We start from the raw sequence: 17589 nt of genomic DNA on the forward strand, positions 1-17589 counted from the left end.
CTGTGGGTGAGTGCATCGGTGAGCCGCTGTATTGTGTTTTGAGGATTTGGGCTTAAATATTCAAAATGGCGGACGGAGGAGCAGCGAGTCAAGATGAGAGTTCAGGACCAGGTAATCATTACTGCATTTTACATATTCATATTCATATTCAAACACTCTTTCTCTCAACCCAGAAAAGCGCGGAAGAGAAAACGTAAACAAAATACTCGAGACTGATGTTGCAGTCATATGCACCCTTTAAATAAACGTATCGGGGAATAATTCTCTGTCTGTGCGACGGTGAAACTGGCGATGCAGTGCGACGGCAAATTAAAGGAAAAATGCCTCCTTTGTGTGATTAGAGCAGTCGCGTTACATATTCATACCGCCGCTGAGCAAACGCCGCTTTGCATATTTTATTAGTCATAATCGGCGACAGCTCGCTGGGTTTTGCACTGTCCCCGGTCAGAGGTTGTAAGAATATTACAGTTAATTTTAACTAAAGGCTGCTGTGTGCATGCTAGGCGGCTAATGCTACTCCAGCGGCTTTGTGTTGCTGTATTGTGCCGTGAGCCAATCCCACATATAAAGCTTTGAATATTCATTCGCTCGCAATCAGCCGGCGTCTGCGCAACGTGTTTACGGTGAAAATATGAAAGAACAGAGCAGCTGATACTTGCTTGGTGTACAGTTAGGACACGACGTGATTTTTTTTAATGCCCATTCTCTTGCCTTTTGTGCCCATTGCAGGCGTGTAGCCCTGTTATGTTATTCATGTGGGCCTTCTAGAGATCAGAATGCGCTGTTCAGCGTATTCTATCAGAATGAATCCATTTCATTGTCGAAGGATGGTGGAACGTGCCAAAATGGAACTCTGACGGCGATTGATACAATGTATCCAGGACAGTTGTGACAAATTGATACTTTGCAGCAAAGCCAGTGTGTCTGTAACATTGTATCAGTCGGGCTGCTCAGAGAGATGTATGCAGGCATTATGCCAGCTTTATTTGCTAGTCTAATAGGTAATCCTCATATAGAGCCCAGCTTCTCCACTATTGTTCCAGCAGCTGTATGCTTGTGTATTTAGTTTGTTATGCTTATTTGTATTTATTTACTGTGTTTCACTGTCTGAACAGCAAAAAAGTAAAAAAAAAAAATTTATATATATTTTTTTCCCTTTTTCTGTCTTATCACAAATAGCCTTTAGTGCTTTTAGTTGTCAAAATGCTTACATCAAGATAACACTCAATCGTGAGTGTAAATACAAGTAATCACAGTTGAGCTGATGTTCAAAACGAACGCACAGTTAGGAGTGTCAAGTCAAGAAATGTTTGTAAAGCACTTTTCAAAATACTTTACAAAACTGCTTTGGTAAAATTCTTAATGTTTGTAATATCTTATAGTCCACATTTTGCACTTTAAAGTTGGGGAATATAGGCTAGTTTACATTTGCTGACAACTATAAAAGATCAACCGGATTTGCTTTATAGTAAATATCATTTTATATTGGTAAAGTTGGATATATGTATAATAGTTGTCAGTTGAATTTAGTCAATTGTTTTGCGGAGATATTATGAAGTCTGAAAGATTTTGTCTTCAGTTTATAACATTTTGGTGTAGTGATAACCTAATTACAACATTATTTTATTAATATTATTTGTATGCGATTATTTTATTTTTTTTTAACATCTGAATTAGCTTTCATTTTAATTTAAGTTTTAGTAATTTTGTTATTTTTGTCATTTTTATAATTTTAATAATTTATTTCGCCTTTATTTTTATTTCAGTTTTAGTAATTTTATTCCTTCTGCTTTATTTTTTCATCTATTTTTTAATGTAATATTTTATTTCAGCTTCATTTCAATTACCAAAAATTATTTTTAATAGTTAGTTAACAATAACACTGGATGACGCATATCTGGGTTTCAAGATTTTGGACATAAGCCGGGTGGGTAATACAGCATTTCTTTATACAGTTGTTCCATTAATTAATGCATGAGTATCTTACATTTAAGGTAAAAAAACGTCTTTGCCAATCAAGTTAGACCAGAGCTAACTGTTGAATAATTTGTAAACTTCTATCACCCTGGTGTCTCACAACAAGAGAAAATAGGAGAAACAAATGTGCGTTTGCTTTTGTAATTTACCCCATCAGCCTTAATTAATTCTAATATGGATTTTTTTGATACATGGGAATTATTTGGTTTACAATTTAAATTGCATATAACCATCTGCTTTTGGACATGTCATGGAGTCAGGTGTAATAGATCCTGCTTTTAAACTGATAACAGTTTCACTCTATGTGTAGGGCCTAGAGAAGCAATGGCATGCCATAACTTGTTTGTTTCCTGTATCCACAGCTCATACCTAAAGTGTAAATTACCCACATAAATTCTTAGTTTTATTTTAGTTGTAACTGACTCTTTTCAAATGTAGTAGTGAAACTTCATGGCATTTTGCATCTCTTTTTGACCATCTGTCTATATATTTTTCTTGTGCTTTTCTTCATGCTTTGATAATATGAACATGCAGAAACACTGCAGGCTAAAAGTCTGTTAATTAAAATGATTATAGACCTAAAATCAAGTGAGATTTGTTTTTTGCCAGCCTTTGGGAATTGTCGAACAATCCAAATTGGAGTGTCATGTTTTTTTGTGCCTTGTTGTCCTGTTAAAGGTTTTCGATGACAATACATGAGTGAAAATTGTGGTCTGTGAATAGTCTCATATTATCAAGCGTCGTTAGTGATTCATCAGTTCATCTCTGAAATTCAAATGTAATGTTTTCTAATATATAATTTGAATATGATATTTGTTTGTGCTTGCTCATAATGAAATGTTAAAATTATTTGCTGCATTCAGTCATCTTTTTCATAAAATGCTCCAAAAGCCTGTTTTAAAAGTATAATATTTGCATAATCTTTTTTTTCTGCATATTTGAATATTGCTCTCCAGGTTAGTTCGCCTTTTAACTGAGTTGTTGCATATTTTTCATGCAAGAATGCCTTTGGATAAAAAGTTATTTGCTAAAGGAAAATTAACAAATATAACCTATAAAAGTAACTGTTTAGTTGGATAATGCTAGTCTTGTCAGTCTTGTTATTCTGCTTTTGTTTGAGTAAATTTTAGCAGTCTGAAAAAGTATTTTAAGTGTCTGCAAAAGTTCCTTTTGGATCGGCTGATTTCAGTATGCTTACTCTGTAAGATCTTTGTTCTGATATGTAAATCTGTTGTTGTAATTAGGCCGAGCTCTGAAAATATCAGTTAATGAGGTGCACAGTTAATCTGGATATGCAAAGCAGACTTCATGTTCTTTTTCCAGACAATACGGTTACAGAAGTCACAGAATTTGATCCGTGAAGTGTTTGGGCCACAGGGGGCTGTGTGAATAGGATAGTGGAGAATGGCAAGTAATTTACTTCCAGAACAGCTCCATCCGCAACCTCTGGTGCTTAAAATGTGTAAGAAACACTTCTAAAAGCAACCTGCTGTCTTTATGTCCAGATACAGACCTCGCTGGTTTGTGCGCTTTGATCGCATTGACTGAAAGCTCACCTGTTTCACCTAATTCAACCAGCACTCCGTAGTTAATTGGGCTTGTGCATTGACACTCTGGACTTTTTTTTTCCATTCCTCTTTTTCCCTCCAAAGCGATCCAATTAATATGCTAATGAGATGATAAATATTTATGAACATTTAAATTAGGGAGAAAGCTCTCAGAGCGCCGTGCAAAATGAATTGCTTGCAGGACTTCAAAGTGTTGCTCGTCTAATGAAGTGAGAGAGATTTGCATATGGCTTTAATCAGCTGCATACTGATTATGCGTTATTACGGCGCTGGCAGCCGCTCCGCTTCTGTTTTGTTCCAGAATGAAAACGAACTTCTTCACACTCTAGTTGTTATGACAATCATGGCACAGGGAGAGTGAGAGAGAGAGCAAATCAAGCAAGCCGGAGAGACTGAGAGAAAAAGCAGCCACAGTTTCGGCGAAGCTTAGCTGTGCTCTGCACGCGTGTTGCTTTTCCACTCCAAACCGTTTAGTTAAACAGAGACTTCTTTGCCTTTGAGGGTTGTCTGTGAAAGGGGCGCTAAGTTTGTTGTGATGCTCGTAGAGACGCTTGAGAAGGCAGGTGCAGACGCTGCTGGTGAGTGATGTTTACAGACAGCGACAACATTTTAAGGTCTGTTTGCTCGTATAGTGATGCTGTACTATTTGGGGTTGAGTAGTAGACATGTTTGGTTTGCAAATCAAAATGGTGTAATTAACAAATGAAAAATGTCTACTACTCAACGCTAGGATTTTTTAAAAGTGTTTAAATGTTCACTTAAAAAAAAAAATAATTATTGGGTCATATGGTTTGAATTAAAAAATGGGAATTAATTTATTTTTTTTAAATGTTGAGGATGCCGTCTCACTTTCAATAGTCACTGAATTATTGGTCTTTGAGAAACTGAAAGTCCGGTCTTCCTCTGTCTGTTGTAGATTCTAGAATGAGTAATCCATCGGAAACAAGTAAATGTGCAATGGAGAGCGGGGACGAAAACACTGGTAAGTTACCCAAGGAACCATTGGCTCTTTGGAGATGTCTGGCTTGCATATTGTGGCTTTCATGTATTTGCTAAGATCTTTTGACCTGATCCTTCCAACACAGCTTTCTTTTACGTTTTCATAAGTGAGTGAAAGACTATCAGTTCACAGTTCAAGTTCAAAAGGGTCGCTTGTGCAGCTTTGACTGAGGTAGAGCGATCAGGACAATGTCTCTCAATATATATCACCATCAGAAGTTTTGAAATAAGAAAGGCCATGGAGCTGAATAACTTGGCTGAAAAGACTTTTTGTGTGCGTCTGATCTATTGTGGCATTGACTGCTTTTCTTCTTCCAGGTGCCCAAACAAATGGACTGGACTTTCAGAGGCAGACTGTGCAAACAACAAGCGCAATCACCAACGCACATGCACAGGCCTTGCTCCAACAGGTATGATCTTTTTCTCTGAGAGCACACACACATTTGTGGTCTGTGTCATGGATGAAAGAGCTATAGGAATTTAAAGATGTCCCCAGGGACATAGTTCTTGTGTGTCTGAGTCACTATACTGCCACTGTCTTGACCTGCGTAGGTGATTATCATGTCTCAGAGTGACTGCTGAGGCTTTCCACCTGATGTCATGTATTGTTGTGCCTGTTTGAATATAATGTGTGAGATTTGTCACAACTCTGAAAATTAGAAATTAAAAGCACAATGTTTTATCTCCTGGTTACAGGGGAAATTATTGGGCCCCATATGCTAATTAGCTGCTCTGCAGTTGCTCGGAAACAGATGGTTGAGAATATGCAAATCTATGCAGAATTTACATGTACTGCATAACCGTTTCGTTAATTAGCATACCCGCTCTGCTCTCCGCTTGAAGTCTCAGAAGGCTGCGGTATATTTATATCACCATACATGAGCATCGAACAAAACACACATTTTTGCAAGGGAATTTCGGAATGGTCTTCATCTAGATTTGCATTCTCTGACCCCACTTCCACATAGATTGAGCATGGGGAGAAAAAAAGCCCTCTTTATTAGTCCTTATTTGTTTCTGCTATAAAACTGGAACATTTAAACCAGGAAAAAAGCATGACCCACATTGTGCAATAGAGTGCAACAGTGCCCCATCTGTTTTTTTTGTTAGTGGCCTTGGTTCCGTAAGTATTTTTCCCACTAATTTTTTCCCATACATATTTTTAAAAAGTCTTTATTAAAGAGTTATAAGACACAAATCAAACCTATAAGGTGAATCATAGCATTACAAACTTTTTTGTAGCAAAAAAAGTCTTAAAAATCAGACAAAAATACAAAGGTAAAAAAAATACAAGACTACTTAATATGCTTAATGGCTTCATGAGGCAAAAGAAGTACAATCCTATGAAGCATTGTGAATAACAAAATTGAAATTAAAAGCTATGGAGAAATAAGTTTGCGAGCAAAGGGAGACTTGCTGTATTACGTCATGCACATTGCTTTGTGCGCTCGTGTACTTTTGGTGCGATTTGCTTGTTGCGATTCTCTGAATGGTGGAGATTTCTTTGCAGAATCATGGGTAATGTAGTTTTTCATCAAGGATTCTGCTGTTAAACATTATTATTTAAAAAAAAAACCAAGTTGAAATAATGTGGGCCAACATTTTCAACAAAAGCAAATACCATCGATTAACCTAGCGCATTGTAGGTATGTCTTTAAAAGTTTATTAGTTATTGTTAAAAATCTATTTCTCTGTGGTGAAAATGAATTGGATTTTTAATTCTGGATTCAAGCCATAGAACACACCACCTTCCAGAATAATTCATTATGGGCCACAAACTGACCCCACCAAAACTGACCTCCAGACTTTAGGGTGTGTTTTCCCAGTCCTTGCTTTTACTTTTCTGAAGTGTTAGAGGCCATTTTTGGGTCTTGAACAATCACCTTTAGATTGACACTAACTAGTCAATAGCACAAAATATATATCATATATCAGACATGTTAAGATCGCATGATCAGCCAATTACTACTCACTTTATCTGTATGAACCCCCTATATATTATTAATAGGGATGTCAGTTTAGCCCATTCATTTGTTGTGATTAACTATGGAAAAAATAAAATGTTAAAATGAATTATTCATTCTTTTAACACACACCCCAAGCCCAGACCTGTATTGCCCAGATCTTGCATTAAATTAAGTTTAGTTACAAACTTGATGCAGGGCAATGATTGACTGTGTGATGAATGCCTTAGAATGCCTTTAAAAATAGTTTTGCCAATAGAAATAGTTCTAAACAAAGCTACAGAAGAACTGTTGAGCAGTCTTTCATTAGTGAATGAATCCGTGGTTTTTAGCGAATTGAGTGAGCCAATGATTCAGTGACCCATTCATAAAGAAAGCCACTTGTTTTGGTCCTGAATGAGTCAGTTGTTTGAATAAATTGGTTGAATGAATGACTCACTCATAAAGACAGTGACTTGCCGCCAACTACGGGTAGTTTAATATTCATTTCATTTTTCATTCATATTCATGCCACCTCTGAGTTTCAATATATATTTTGTCGAAATGTACCTAAATGGCACTTCAGATGCAGCTTCTCAAAAAAAAAAAGGTTATGGCCACATTGTAGCCTTAAAAGTTAATGTGTAAAATTCTTGGTTAAATCAAAATATTTCATTCTAAAGCAAATTTCTCAATCAATATATGATTAAACAATCAGCATATCTTATAATTAATTAGATTTAAAATTTGAATAGCTGACAGCCCTAATTATTAATCATTGTTAATTGTAAGTATCTCATTTCACCAATGGCAACTAAAAACACCTGCATCTGCTGAGGTTGGTGTAAAGCTTTATGAATAATGGGTTAATTTCCACCTTGAGAATTCTATGGAAATCTGCAGAATTTTGTGTGGGCCTAGTGAAAAATGTGGTCGTTAGAGATTAAATGAATTCCTGTCTTCATTTCTTGTCTTGTCTTTTTTTTTTTCCAGTTGACTTTGACTCCAGCGCAGCAGCAGTTATTGTTGCAGCAGGCTCAGGCTCAGCTCCTGGCAGCAGCGGTGCAGCATTCAGCCGGCCAGCAGAGTAGCACTACAGGAGCCAGCATCTCTGCCTCCGCTGCCACCCCCATCACCCTCTCTCAACCCATTCAGATCACACCTGTAAGAGAGCCACATTTTCATCCAGCCCTGAAATGGGTTTGTTATATTTGAAACTATAATGAACATTTTATTTTTGAAGTTTGACGCAAATTATCCACATGGTTTATTCAGTGTTTTTGCCTAGGGCTGAATTTTCTAATGCTTTTCATTTCACTGTAGAAGCCTCATTCTTTCAATATGATGTTTTCATTTCAATAAATGGCATTTCAGTAACAGCAAAACTGATTGCAGACATTAACGAAAAAGCTTTTAGAATGTTATTACTAATTTAACTACATTACATTTAATTACAAATAATTATTTCACACTGACTGTAATTCACAGAGCTCAACACTAAGGATTTGCTCTGGCGGTATTTTCACCTATCCAGGGGATGTCTCAAGTGTTAAAGTGAAGTGTATTTTAATTAACATTAATATTATGGCATTTACAACAAAATGAAGTTTTAAAGATTTGGCTTTTATAGGGGTTTATATTTTGCAATAACAAAATCCATGTCCTCCACCTCTTACTTCAGCATCTGAAGTATTTGGAGAATCAAGTACCCCAAATAAATTTCAAAATTTAAACACTTTTAAATATGCAAAGAGGAGGAAAAGTTTGCAGAAAACTGTATATCATATGCTTAAATGTTTTACTTTGCTGGTTGTCATGGCAACAGCAATGTATTTTTTTCAAATGAAATCTAAAACCTCTTTACTGTCAGATTCATTGTGATTGATGAGGTTGTCAAGGCAGTCAAAGCTGCACTGGTGCACTCTGGAATAGTGACGCATACTAACTTTCTTCTCACTATGTGTGTTCGTGTTGAACAATTCAGCAGTTACAGCAGCTGCAACAGCAGCAGAACCTCAACCTGCAGCAGTTTGTGCTGGTCCAGCCGGGCCACCCCATCGCAACACAGCTGCAGCCCGCGCAGTTTATCATCTCGCAGACGCCACAGGGCCAGCAGAGTGAGTCCTGTCTCATCTCAATCTCTTTGTCCCTCAGTATGATCGGTCTCTGATTGTTTTGTTCTTCCTTTTGCACTAAACAGGTCTCCTGCAAGCCCAGAACCTTCTAACACAACTACCTCAAAGCCAAGCCAACCTCCTGCAGACCCAGCCAAGCATCACACTTGCCACACAGGTCAGGGATATCCCATTTACCCACTGGATCCATTTTTATTCTGTCCAAACAGAGAGAGTGCACAGTAAATTCCAGAATGTTATTTGTTTTATTTTAATGGTCTTATTTGTGAAAAAATATCCTTCAGAAATCATTCTAATATGCTGAATTGGTGTTCAAGAAATATATATTTTTTATTATCAATGCTGAAAATAATTGTGCTGCCATTTTTCAGGATTCTTTGATGAACAGAAAGTTTAATCTTTGATTTAATAGAATATTTAAAGAAAAGAACAGCATTTATTTGAATTGGGAATCTTTAAAAAATGTTTTAGTGTCACTTTTGGATACTTGTATTTTGTTTCCACAAAAGGGGGGCTTGGCAGAAAAACAATTCGAGTTAGACAATTGCTGTTTTCATGATTGTTTCTTTATCAAATCCAGATGTTAATGTCTAACCATCCTTGTCCATGTCTATAATTTTATTATTACACTTTACAGCCTGCGACACCCACACGCACGATAGCAGCGACCCCCATCCAATCGACACCAAAGCACATCGACACACCCAGCCTGGAGGAGCCCAGCGACCTGGAGGAGCTAGAGCAGTTTGCCAAGACCTTCAAACAGAGACGCATCAAACTGGGCTTCACGCAGGTAAACCGGGCTTCGCTGGTCACACTGTTTGTGTTGTCTGTTGTTGATTTCACTATTCAAAAGTCTCTACTGTTTAATCATCCAGATCAAATTTCTAATTCTTTAAAGACAAATTAAATTTTTATTCTCCTTCAACTGAGACTCATTAGGTGACTTAATTCAATTCTGCCTGACATTTTCACCATTTAAACATTTAATTTATGCTGTTGTGTTGCTTCTACCAGGGGGATGTTGGCCTTGCCATGGGAAAACTTTATGGAAATGACTTCAGCCAAACCACCATTTCTCGCTTTGAGGCCTTGAACCTGAGCTTTAAAAACATGTGCAAACTGAAGCCTCTGCTTGAAAAATGGCTCAATGATGCAGGTATGTATTTTCTCTGCTCTGAGCCATTTCTCTCTTTTGCCCTCCTTTCTCAAAATAACATTACATACCATGAAGAATGTTAGAAAGGATATGAAGATTCCTGTCGCATTCCTCTTTAGTTTTGGAGCTCCTCTCAGGCTACTGCAGCTCTCAGCTCTCTTTTCTGAATGCATCGGTGATTTGTTATATAAAGCAAATCTTTTACATGAATACTGTTGCTAAGTAGTACAGCTGATGCTTTCAGACACGTCTGCATTGCTGTTTGCCACAGATGCTTATATCAGTCTCTTTGTGCTTTTGTGCGCGCTGTTTGTGCAGAGAACCAGACGTCTGACCAGGCCCTGTCCAGTCCCAGCTCTCTTGGCTCGCCTGGGCTGGGCTTGGAGGGCCTGAACCGCCGCCGCAAGAAAAGGACCAGCATCGAGACTAACATCAGAGTGGCCTTAGAAAAGAGCTTTCTGGAGGTGAGCGACATCTCACAGCAGAGCTTATTTGGGGGCCGCAATTTAAGTTTTAATGGTGCAAAATCATCCTTCGGTTTTCATTGACCACATTGCAATGATAATTCAATTTTGACAGAACAATTACAGAAAATATATATATTTTTTGTTTTTATTAAATTGTTTAATAATAATAAAATATTATTTTCTGTAATTCAGTTTACACAGATGTATATTACATTGTATTTATTATTATTCTATCATTATTTAAACTTATTAATTTTTGTCATTATCAAATTATTTATTTTTAATTATTATTGTACTTATTTAATAAAAATGTATGCTTCACACTGTTAATAAGAAATTCAGGTTATACTTATTATTTTTTTAATAATAATGTTTAGTATTTTAGTGCAATAATTCAGCTTACACAGATTTTTTTTGCATTGTACTATTATTATTATTATTCAATTATTATTACTACTGTTCAATTTCTGTTTAGTTTAGAGTTGTATTAGTGTACTTTTGAATAATTACCATTATAATAAGTGTAATATGAAACTTAGATAATCATTACTACTATTTAAGAATAATAATAGTGCCATATAAAACTGTAAATTGAAAAGCCTTTGTCTCATCTTTAACTGTAAGATATGATTTATGTAGTGTGACAGTATTTATGTACTTTTGTATAAACATTTGATTTTCCTGCTGAATAGTTACCTCCTTAAACTGTAGACTGCAGACTTGTATGTCTTTGTGAATTGTTTTTGCCGTAAGGGCGTTTCTTGTGCATTTGCCCTTTTCAAGCAGAACCAAAAACCTACCTCTGAGGAGATCACCATGATCGCAGACCAGCTCAATATGGAGAAAGAGGTGATCCGAGTATGGTTCTGTAACCGCAGACAGAAAGAGAAGAGGATCAACCCGCCCAGCAGTGGCAGCATCGCCAGCACCCCTATCAAAGCAATCTTTCCTCCCACCACACCTCTGGTACGTGACATGTAAACTGCCCCCCTTCATTCAGACCAACAGGTCTGACTGCTTAAAATAATGCTAAACATCTTCCTTCTATCCCCTGTTTCAGGCACCAAGTACAGCCAGTCTTGTGATGTTTACGTTTGTATGTTCTAACTTTACACATATATCTTTTACACATTAATCCACAATGTTTGGACCTCATTGACGGTTTGACTTCAACTAAATCAGCAATAAGCGAAAGTTGGTGTGACCACAGAGCTTGCATCAGGAGAGCAGAAACCTCCCTGGACATTGTGCACTTGACTCTGTGTGATGCAAAAGCATATTCGTTTCAGCGAACTCACTCTTTCTCCCATTTTCACATTATAAACCTCTTATTTCTATCTCCTGTTTCAGTCACCGAGTACAGCTAGTCTTGTGACCAGTAACACACCGACTACGATGACTGTAAACCCAGTTATGTCTCTCACCAGCACTAGTGTCTCCAATGTCGGTTTCACTGGTAAGCAAGACTGAAATGATTTGAAAAAATGCCTGAAACTTTCCTATTGTTCACCTTACGATCTTTAAAACATTCTTTTCTTTCTGCAGGCACAACTATTGGCTCAGCTACTACTAACACTGCATCGGTCATCTCCACTGCACCTGTGGTCACCACCGCAGCATCCTCTCCTTCGCTCAGCCCTTCCCCCAGCGCAGTGCAGACGTCCTCGGCAGAGCAGGCTTCAGCTCAGGAGACGGTGACGGCAGTAAGTCAGGCACCTTCCTCCCTGGCATCCACTCTGGGCACTGGGCAGGTGATGGTGGCGGCACCCAGCCTCTCGGCTGCTCTGCAAGGAGCCGCCCAGCTGCCCACCAGCGCCAGCATCGCTGCCATGGCTGCAGCCGCTGGCCTCAATCCTGGGCTCATGGCATCCTCACAGTTCACTCCTGGGTAAGTGTATTTTTATTTCTTTGACCTCATTAACCTACCTTGTAATGGACATCTTTGTTAGTGTTAATTCCATTTTTTTTTTCTGGTGTTTCCTGTGCAGCGGAGCTCTCCTTAGTTTGGCACCAGGTGGTCTCGGAAGCGCTTTGAGTCCAGCACTGATGAGCAACAGCACCTTGGCCACAATCCAAGGTGTGTGGAGCGGCAAGTACACTTGTATTTACATTTTGGCTCTGCATGCGCTTGTTAATCTTGGCGTCACAAGCAAGATGAACATGTCTTAAATAACATAAACTACTGTTCAAACGTTTGAGGTCTTTGATTAATAGAAAGTTCAAAAGAACAACATTTTCAATTTAATGCATCCTTGCTGAATAGGATTAATTTCTTAAAAAACATTCAAACAAAAACTACTGACTCCAAACTTTTGAATGGCAGTATAAGTTATCTGTTTGTAAAACAAACATATTTTTAGTGCACTGGTGTCAGTCTACACCCTCAAAAGCTTTCTGCATGCAACATATTTGCATACAGTTCAAACACTGTAAATTACTTATTTGCATACAAGGCAAATATTGTAAACAATGTATTTGCATACAATGCAAACCACCTTAGTGCATTTGGTATAGTATTTTGTAGTTTTGTTGGAAAAAACATGTTCATTTAACATGTTAATTTGGTGTGATTAATTATGGAAAAAATAATGCGTTGAAATGATTAGCGCTTGACGCACCCCGCCCAACCCAGACGTGAAATGCCATGTAATGTAAAATGTAGGGCTGCCCTCGACTAAAGATTTTTTCTAGTTGACTAGTAGTCGTTCATTTAAGAGATTAATTGACTAACTGCGCGTTTATATTAATAAACCATATAAATCATAATAATGAGCCTTTAATTTTCTATATATAATACATAGCTTAATCAGCTCTCAAACGCACTCATAAAGCTTGCCACAGTGCATGGGCAAAAGTAATGATTATGAATGTGGCGTGAAAAAACAGAAGGAGACTGTCTGTCTGACAATTGAATTATTTATTAATAAACTTGTGCGTTTTCGGCTGCAGAGATGGAGTCGACAAGCCGATTCATAATTCCGTGGACGTGCCTGTATGCAACTTTCATACAGATTATATTATCTGAAAATATTTGTTTTAGATTTTAATCGGTTAATTTAAAAGTAGACATTTGAATCTTTCTATAGATATATTTCTTATGTCTGTGAGGCAAGTATATGCTTAGTTTCTGTTCATTTTTGTGACACGCTCAAGTTCACTTGAAACCAAGACGGCAGAAAGCGCATCCTGTTTTTCATTATTTTATAAAAGCACAAAGTTTTGTTGTTATTGTGAGTAAAGCCATATTTGAGGTCGATGAATGTTTGAATTTCCTGCCATTAACGATCTGTCCGTCACAGACTGTGTGATTTCACCACTTCCTGTTGATGTTTTTCTTTTTTTCTGCAAATGACTAATACAGTTTTGATCGACTAAGCCTCTTCTCGTCGACTAACGGTTAGTCGACTATTAGGGGCAGCCCTAGTAAAAAGCACGTAATGTAAGAACTTCACATTTGTCTGTAGTTGAAAACATACACAAATTAGTTACAATATTTCTGAAATGAACATGCAAGGGATGTGAACCATCTTATCAGTCGAAATTCCTATATCTCTGTGTTCTAGTAATTTATTTAGTGTATATAGGCCACTGCTCTGTTTCAGTGATTCAATACCTGGAGTTATAATATTGTTCGTTGTCTTCCTCTTCAGCTCTGGCATCTAGTGGCACTCTGCCCATTACATCTCTGGACGGGAGCGGGAACTTTCTGTTTGCCAACACCAGCGCTGGCAGTACCCCTAACCTTGTGACGGCTCCGCTCTTTCTGAACCCTCAGAACTTATCACTGCTTGCCAGTAACCCTGTCAGCCTAGTGTCTGCGGGAGGGGCTGCGGGTGCCGGAGCCCTTAACCTGCACATCACCGCCGATGCCCACCAGAGCGCTGTTACTACGGCAACTATGCCCGCCTCCACCATCACCACAGCCTCTAAGGCCCAGTGAAAGCTTAACCCACTCCTCTCCTCTTCTAGACCCCTTTCTTTAATCTCTTGCTACCACCAAAAACAAACCCACTAAAAAGGATTTAATGTTGTTTTAACGTTATTTTAATGTTTAAGTTTCTATGTTCTAACTTTACACATATCTTTACACATTAATCCACAATGTTTGGACCTCATTGACGGTTTGACTTCAAACAAATCAACAATAAGCGAATGTTGGCGTCACCACAGAGCTTGCATCAGGAGAGCAGAAATCTCCCTGGACATTGTGCCAAGTCTCTGTGTGATGCAAAAGCATATTCGTTTCCGCGAACTCACTCTTTCTCCCATTTTCACATGATACCTCTTCTTCAGAGGTACTTCTGAAATGCTTTTAACCAAAAAACTTTGTTTACTCTGTGTTGAATGATACCTTCTTACTGCTGACAGTAACCTCCTTTTCTTCACCGTAGAAAAAGGACACCTTATATTCTTCTGTCAATGGTCTCTTCTCTTTCCACTGGAGATCTTGCTTTACAGATGTTCCTGTCCTCCTGGATCATCTCCTTTTTAGATGCACATCGTTTATTTTTGTCAAACAGTGGGTTAGCTTTATGTCCTATATCTTACTTACTTGTGGTTACAAGGCTTTAAATGGAGTAATAAGCGGCTGTGATGCGGTTTCAATGCTTTAAGGAATCGTTTGACTGGCCTTTCTTTCTAGTGAAACACTTTCAAATATTGTTTTCGTATAAGTTCGTAGATTACTCAGTAGCAGAAGACTAGTCTGGGTCTGAATCCTGACCCAGTCATGGGCTCAGTTAATACTTAAAAGCTTTAACGAATTATGAGATGATTCGTCAAGGAGGAGTTGTTCAGCGTGGGCAACAGTGACTGAGCAGTACCGTCTACTTTGAAGCTTCAGTAACTGAGAGCTCGCAACTCTTACGTTAGCATCAGGATGGTAAACCCTCCTCGAGGTCTTCCTAACATGGGATGTACTTTTGGTATCACCACCTGATTGTGAAGGTGTAGGTCAAGCGAGATAAAGTTGAGGTGGATGATATTCAAGGTTGTTTTTTTTTTTTTTTTTTAGGGTCTTTGATTTTCTACTTGTGCACAGTATCTGTACCAAAAAACTGGATTTGAGAACTGCAGTCTGCTCGGTTTTTAGCAGAACTTCTGTCACGCTTTAAGAGGTCTTTATTTCAGAGGTCTTTGTATTGCCTCTATTTCAAGATATACCAAAAATCTTTGTTATACCTGTTGCTGTATATTGCTACTGTAGCGTAGTTTAAGCCTAAATATTTATGAGCAAAGGCTCTCGGTAGACCACAGGAAATATAATGCAATATTTTGATCTTTTCCAAAGACAAAAACAGTTCTTTTTCTTTCTTTTATTTGAGATGGCTGTCCCTCCTCAATTTTGTAGTGTCAGTGCAACTAACCAAATAGATCAGAGTCGAGAGTAGGACGTGATACTACAGCAAAGTACCGGTTTGAGGTTTGGGATTGTACCTTCTGCTAGTCATTAATGAGGACTTTGAGTGAGAAATGGGGGGAGTTTTCTTCCCATTCTGTTCAGATAATTGAAAATTGTAAACGTGCGTGTGTTGGAAGTAATGCAAGTGTGTTCTTACCTGACAGGCTTTTTGAATATTTCCCTTTTTTGTAGTTACAAGGTGCAGATTAAGTCCTCTGTAATCTGAAATCAGGGCTGTCTCTAAAATTCATAGGGACTTCACGTTCCCCCAGGCCCAGTGTGCTGGCTGTACAATAGAGCAGTGGGGACCCACTGCTCTGCACATTTTGAATGTCTTTCCCATCTGACACAATCAGTTGAGTTTAGGGATGCACCGAAATGAAAATGGCACCAAAAATGCTTTTTAAAAATTATATTTTAAATTGTATTAATATTAGACTTTTTAAGGAAATTCAATAATTTTAATTATACTGAATATAAACAAAAAACAAGCCAATAAAATAATCACATTTTTGAAAGTAACACTAAAATTGGACAAAAAATATATGATTAAATATCAATATATTATTCTTTATTCAGTTCTATGCAACAGATTTAACATTTACTTTTTTACCAGTTGTTCAAATAATGAATAGTCCTACAAAAAGCTCTTATTATCAAAGTATGTGATCAATGCATAACGGTGAGCGGATCAGCGGACGAGAGGGTAGCGTTATTTTTCCAGCGTTGCCCAGCGCAGCTATACCACACCGTGTTACACCACATTAGGGCTATTGAAAACAGAAACAAGTATACTACTACATAGAAATGTCATGTTGGTGCATTATTTGAATGGACTTTGCTTTTCAGGTGAGCATGAGCGGTACATGAGTGGAGCGTCACACTGTGCAGTTATAACTGCTAGAGCGAGAATGAAACCTGAGCGCTGAACACTGAGGGATGGGGCGGCATATATTTTTGGTTCATATTTTCTGCCGTTTTTCCTCTTTCAGTCAAAAACCGAAAATGCCATTTTTGCCACCCCTAGTTGAGCTCTGCTAAATAAGGGAGATGTACAAAATGTGCAGAGCTGTGGCTCTCCAGGACTAGGATTGAAAACCATTGATGGTTCCTAATCCTGGTCCTGGAGTACCCTCAGCACTTCACATTTTAGATATCTCCCTAATCAGACAACTTATCAGCTTGTTAGTAAAGACTCCAAGACCAGAAATGGGTGTGTCAAATAAGAGAGACATCAAAAATGTGCAGAGTTTGGGGGTTCTCCAGGCTCAGGGTTGGCATCCACAGCCATATAGGACAGCACTGGGCCTGAAATATCCATTATAAAGGGGGCGAGAACGTAATTAGGGGGTTTAGCCGGATGGTCTCTTTTGTTTTGTTTTTTCCCTACCAATGTAATGCAGCCATGATGTAAAGCTTGAACCAAAGTCGATTTCTCTCTAGCTGCTGTGCCTGTGTGGGCCAGTGCAATGCTGACCACACTTTCACTACTCACTACTGACAAACTTTACCATCTATGACATTTCTTTTAAACCCTATTCTATCAACTTGCATTGACCAAGAAATCGTGTTCGGCTTTATGAAGAAATATAGCCTCTTTAGCGCAGCGCTAACTTGCTTTAGCTCTCGATATTGAAGCATTTAACGATCCAAAGAGAATCTTAAGGGCCTTGTGTTTAAGTGCTGTTGAGATTTTGGGAGTCTGTGTCCTTCATTTCATTCACCTACCTTGTGAGTCTTTGTTTTGGATGTGATCTCTTAGGGCTCAACACAGATCATGTGTTTCAACGAATGAATAGCAATAGAAATATCAAGAGTCCACCAAAATCCAGAAAAACCTGTGAAAGTGGAAAAAGGCTCTGAAATTGCTCCATGGGACAAGAAGGTTGATTTTTAAATATTGCATTGGTACATTGTCTAGACTTGGATTTTTTTTCTTA

General features: G+C 38.1%; 1 protein-coding gene across 15 annotated transcripts; it reads left to right on the forward strand.

The window, feature by feature from the left end:
- Window positions 1-17565, forward strand: pou2f1b (POU class 2 homeobox 1b). Of its 15 annotated transcripts, none has more exons than XM_067408700.1 (16): window positions 66-111; window positions 4462-4527; window positions 4863-4954; window positions 7481-7687; window positions 7976-8041; window positions 8472-8604; window positions 8688-8779; window positions 9260-9415; window positions 9640-9781; window positions 10100-10245; window positions 11032-11214; window positions 11309-11344; window positions 11599-11704; window positions 11794-12136; window positions 12237-12337; window positions 13899-17565. In XM_067408700.1, the coding sequence occupies exons 1-16, from the start codon at window positions 66-68 to the stop codon at window positions 14186-14188; spliced, it is 2205 nt and encodes a 734-aa protein (XP_067264801.1). In that variant the 3' UTR covers window positions 14189-17565. The 15 variants fall into 15 exon arrangements, with proteins under 15 accessions (XP_067264806.1, XP_067264811.1, XP_067264812.1 ...); XM_067408697.1 differs by having other exon boundaries at window positions 9640-9780; window positions 10090-10245; XM_067408701.1 differs by having other exon boundaries at window positions 9640-9780; window positions 10090-10245; window positions 12237-12325.
- The last annotated feature ends 24 nt before the right edge of the window (window positions 17566-17589 follow it).

Source organism: Chanodichthys erythropterus, chromosome 14, assembly GCF_024489055.1.
Source record: "Chanodichthys erythropterus isolate Z2021 chromosome 14, ASM2448905v1, whole genome shotgun sequence".
Taxonomy (NCBI): Eukaryota; Metazoa; Chordata; class Actinopteri; order Cypriniformes; family Xenocyprididae; genus Chanodichthys; species Chanodichthys erythropterus.

Bases quoted from the DNA above. Each gene is read 5' to 3' on its own strand.
- pou2f1b (XM_067408697.1), top strand. From the start codon at position 66: ATGGCGGACGGAGGAGCAGCGAGTCAAGATGAGAGTTCAGGACCAG. The intron at 8,042-8,471 runs GTGAAGTGTATT...TGAACAATTCAG, and splicing joins GGGATGTCTCAAGTGTTAAA to CAGTTACAGCAGCTGCAACA. The intron at 9,416-9,639 runs GTAAACCGGGCT...TGCTTCTACCAG, and splicing joins TCAAACTGGGCTTCACGCAG to GGGGATGTTGGCCTTGCCAT.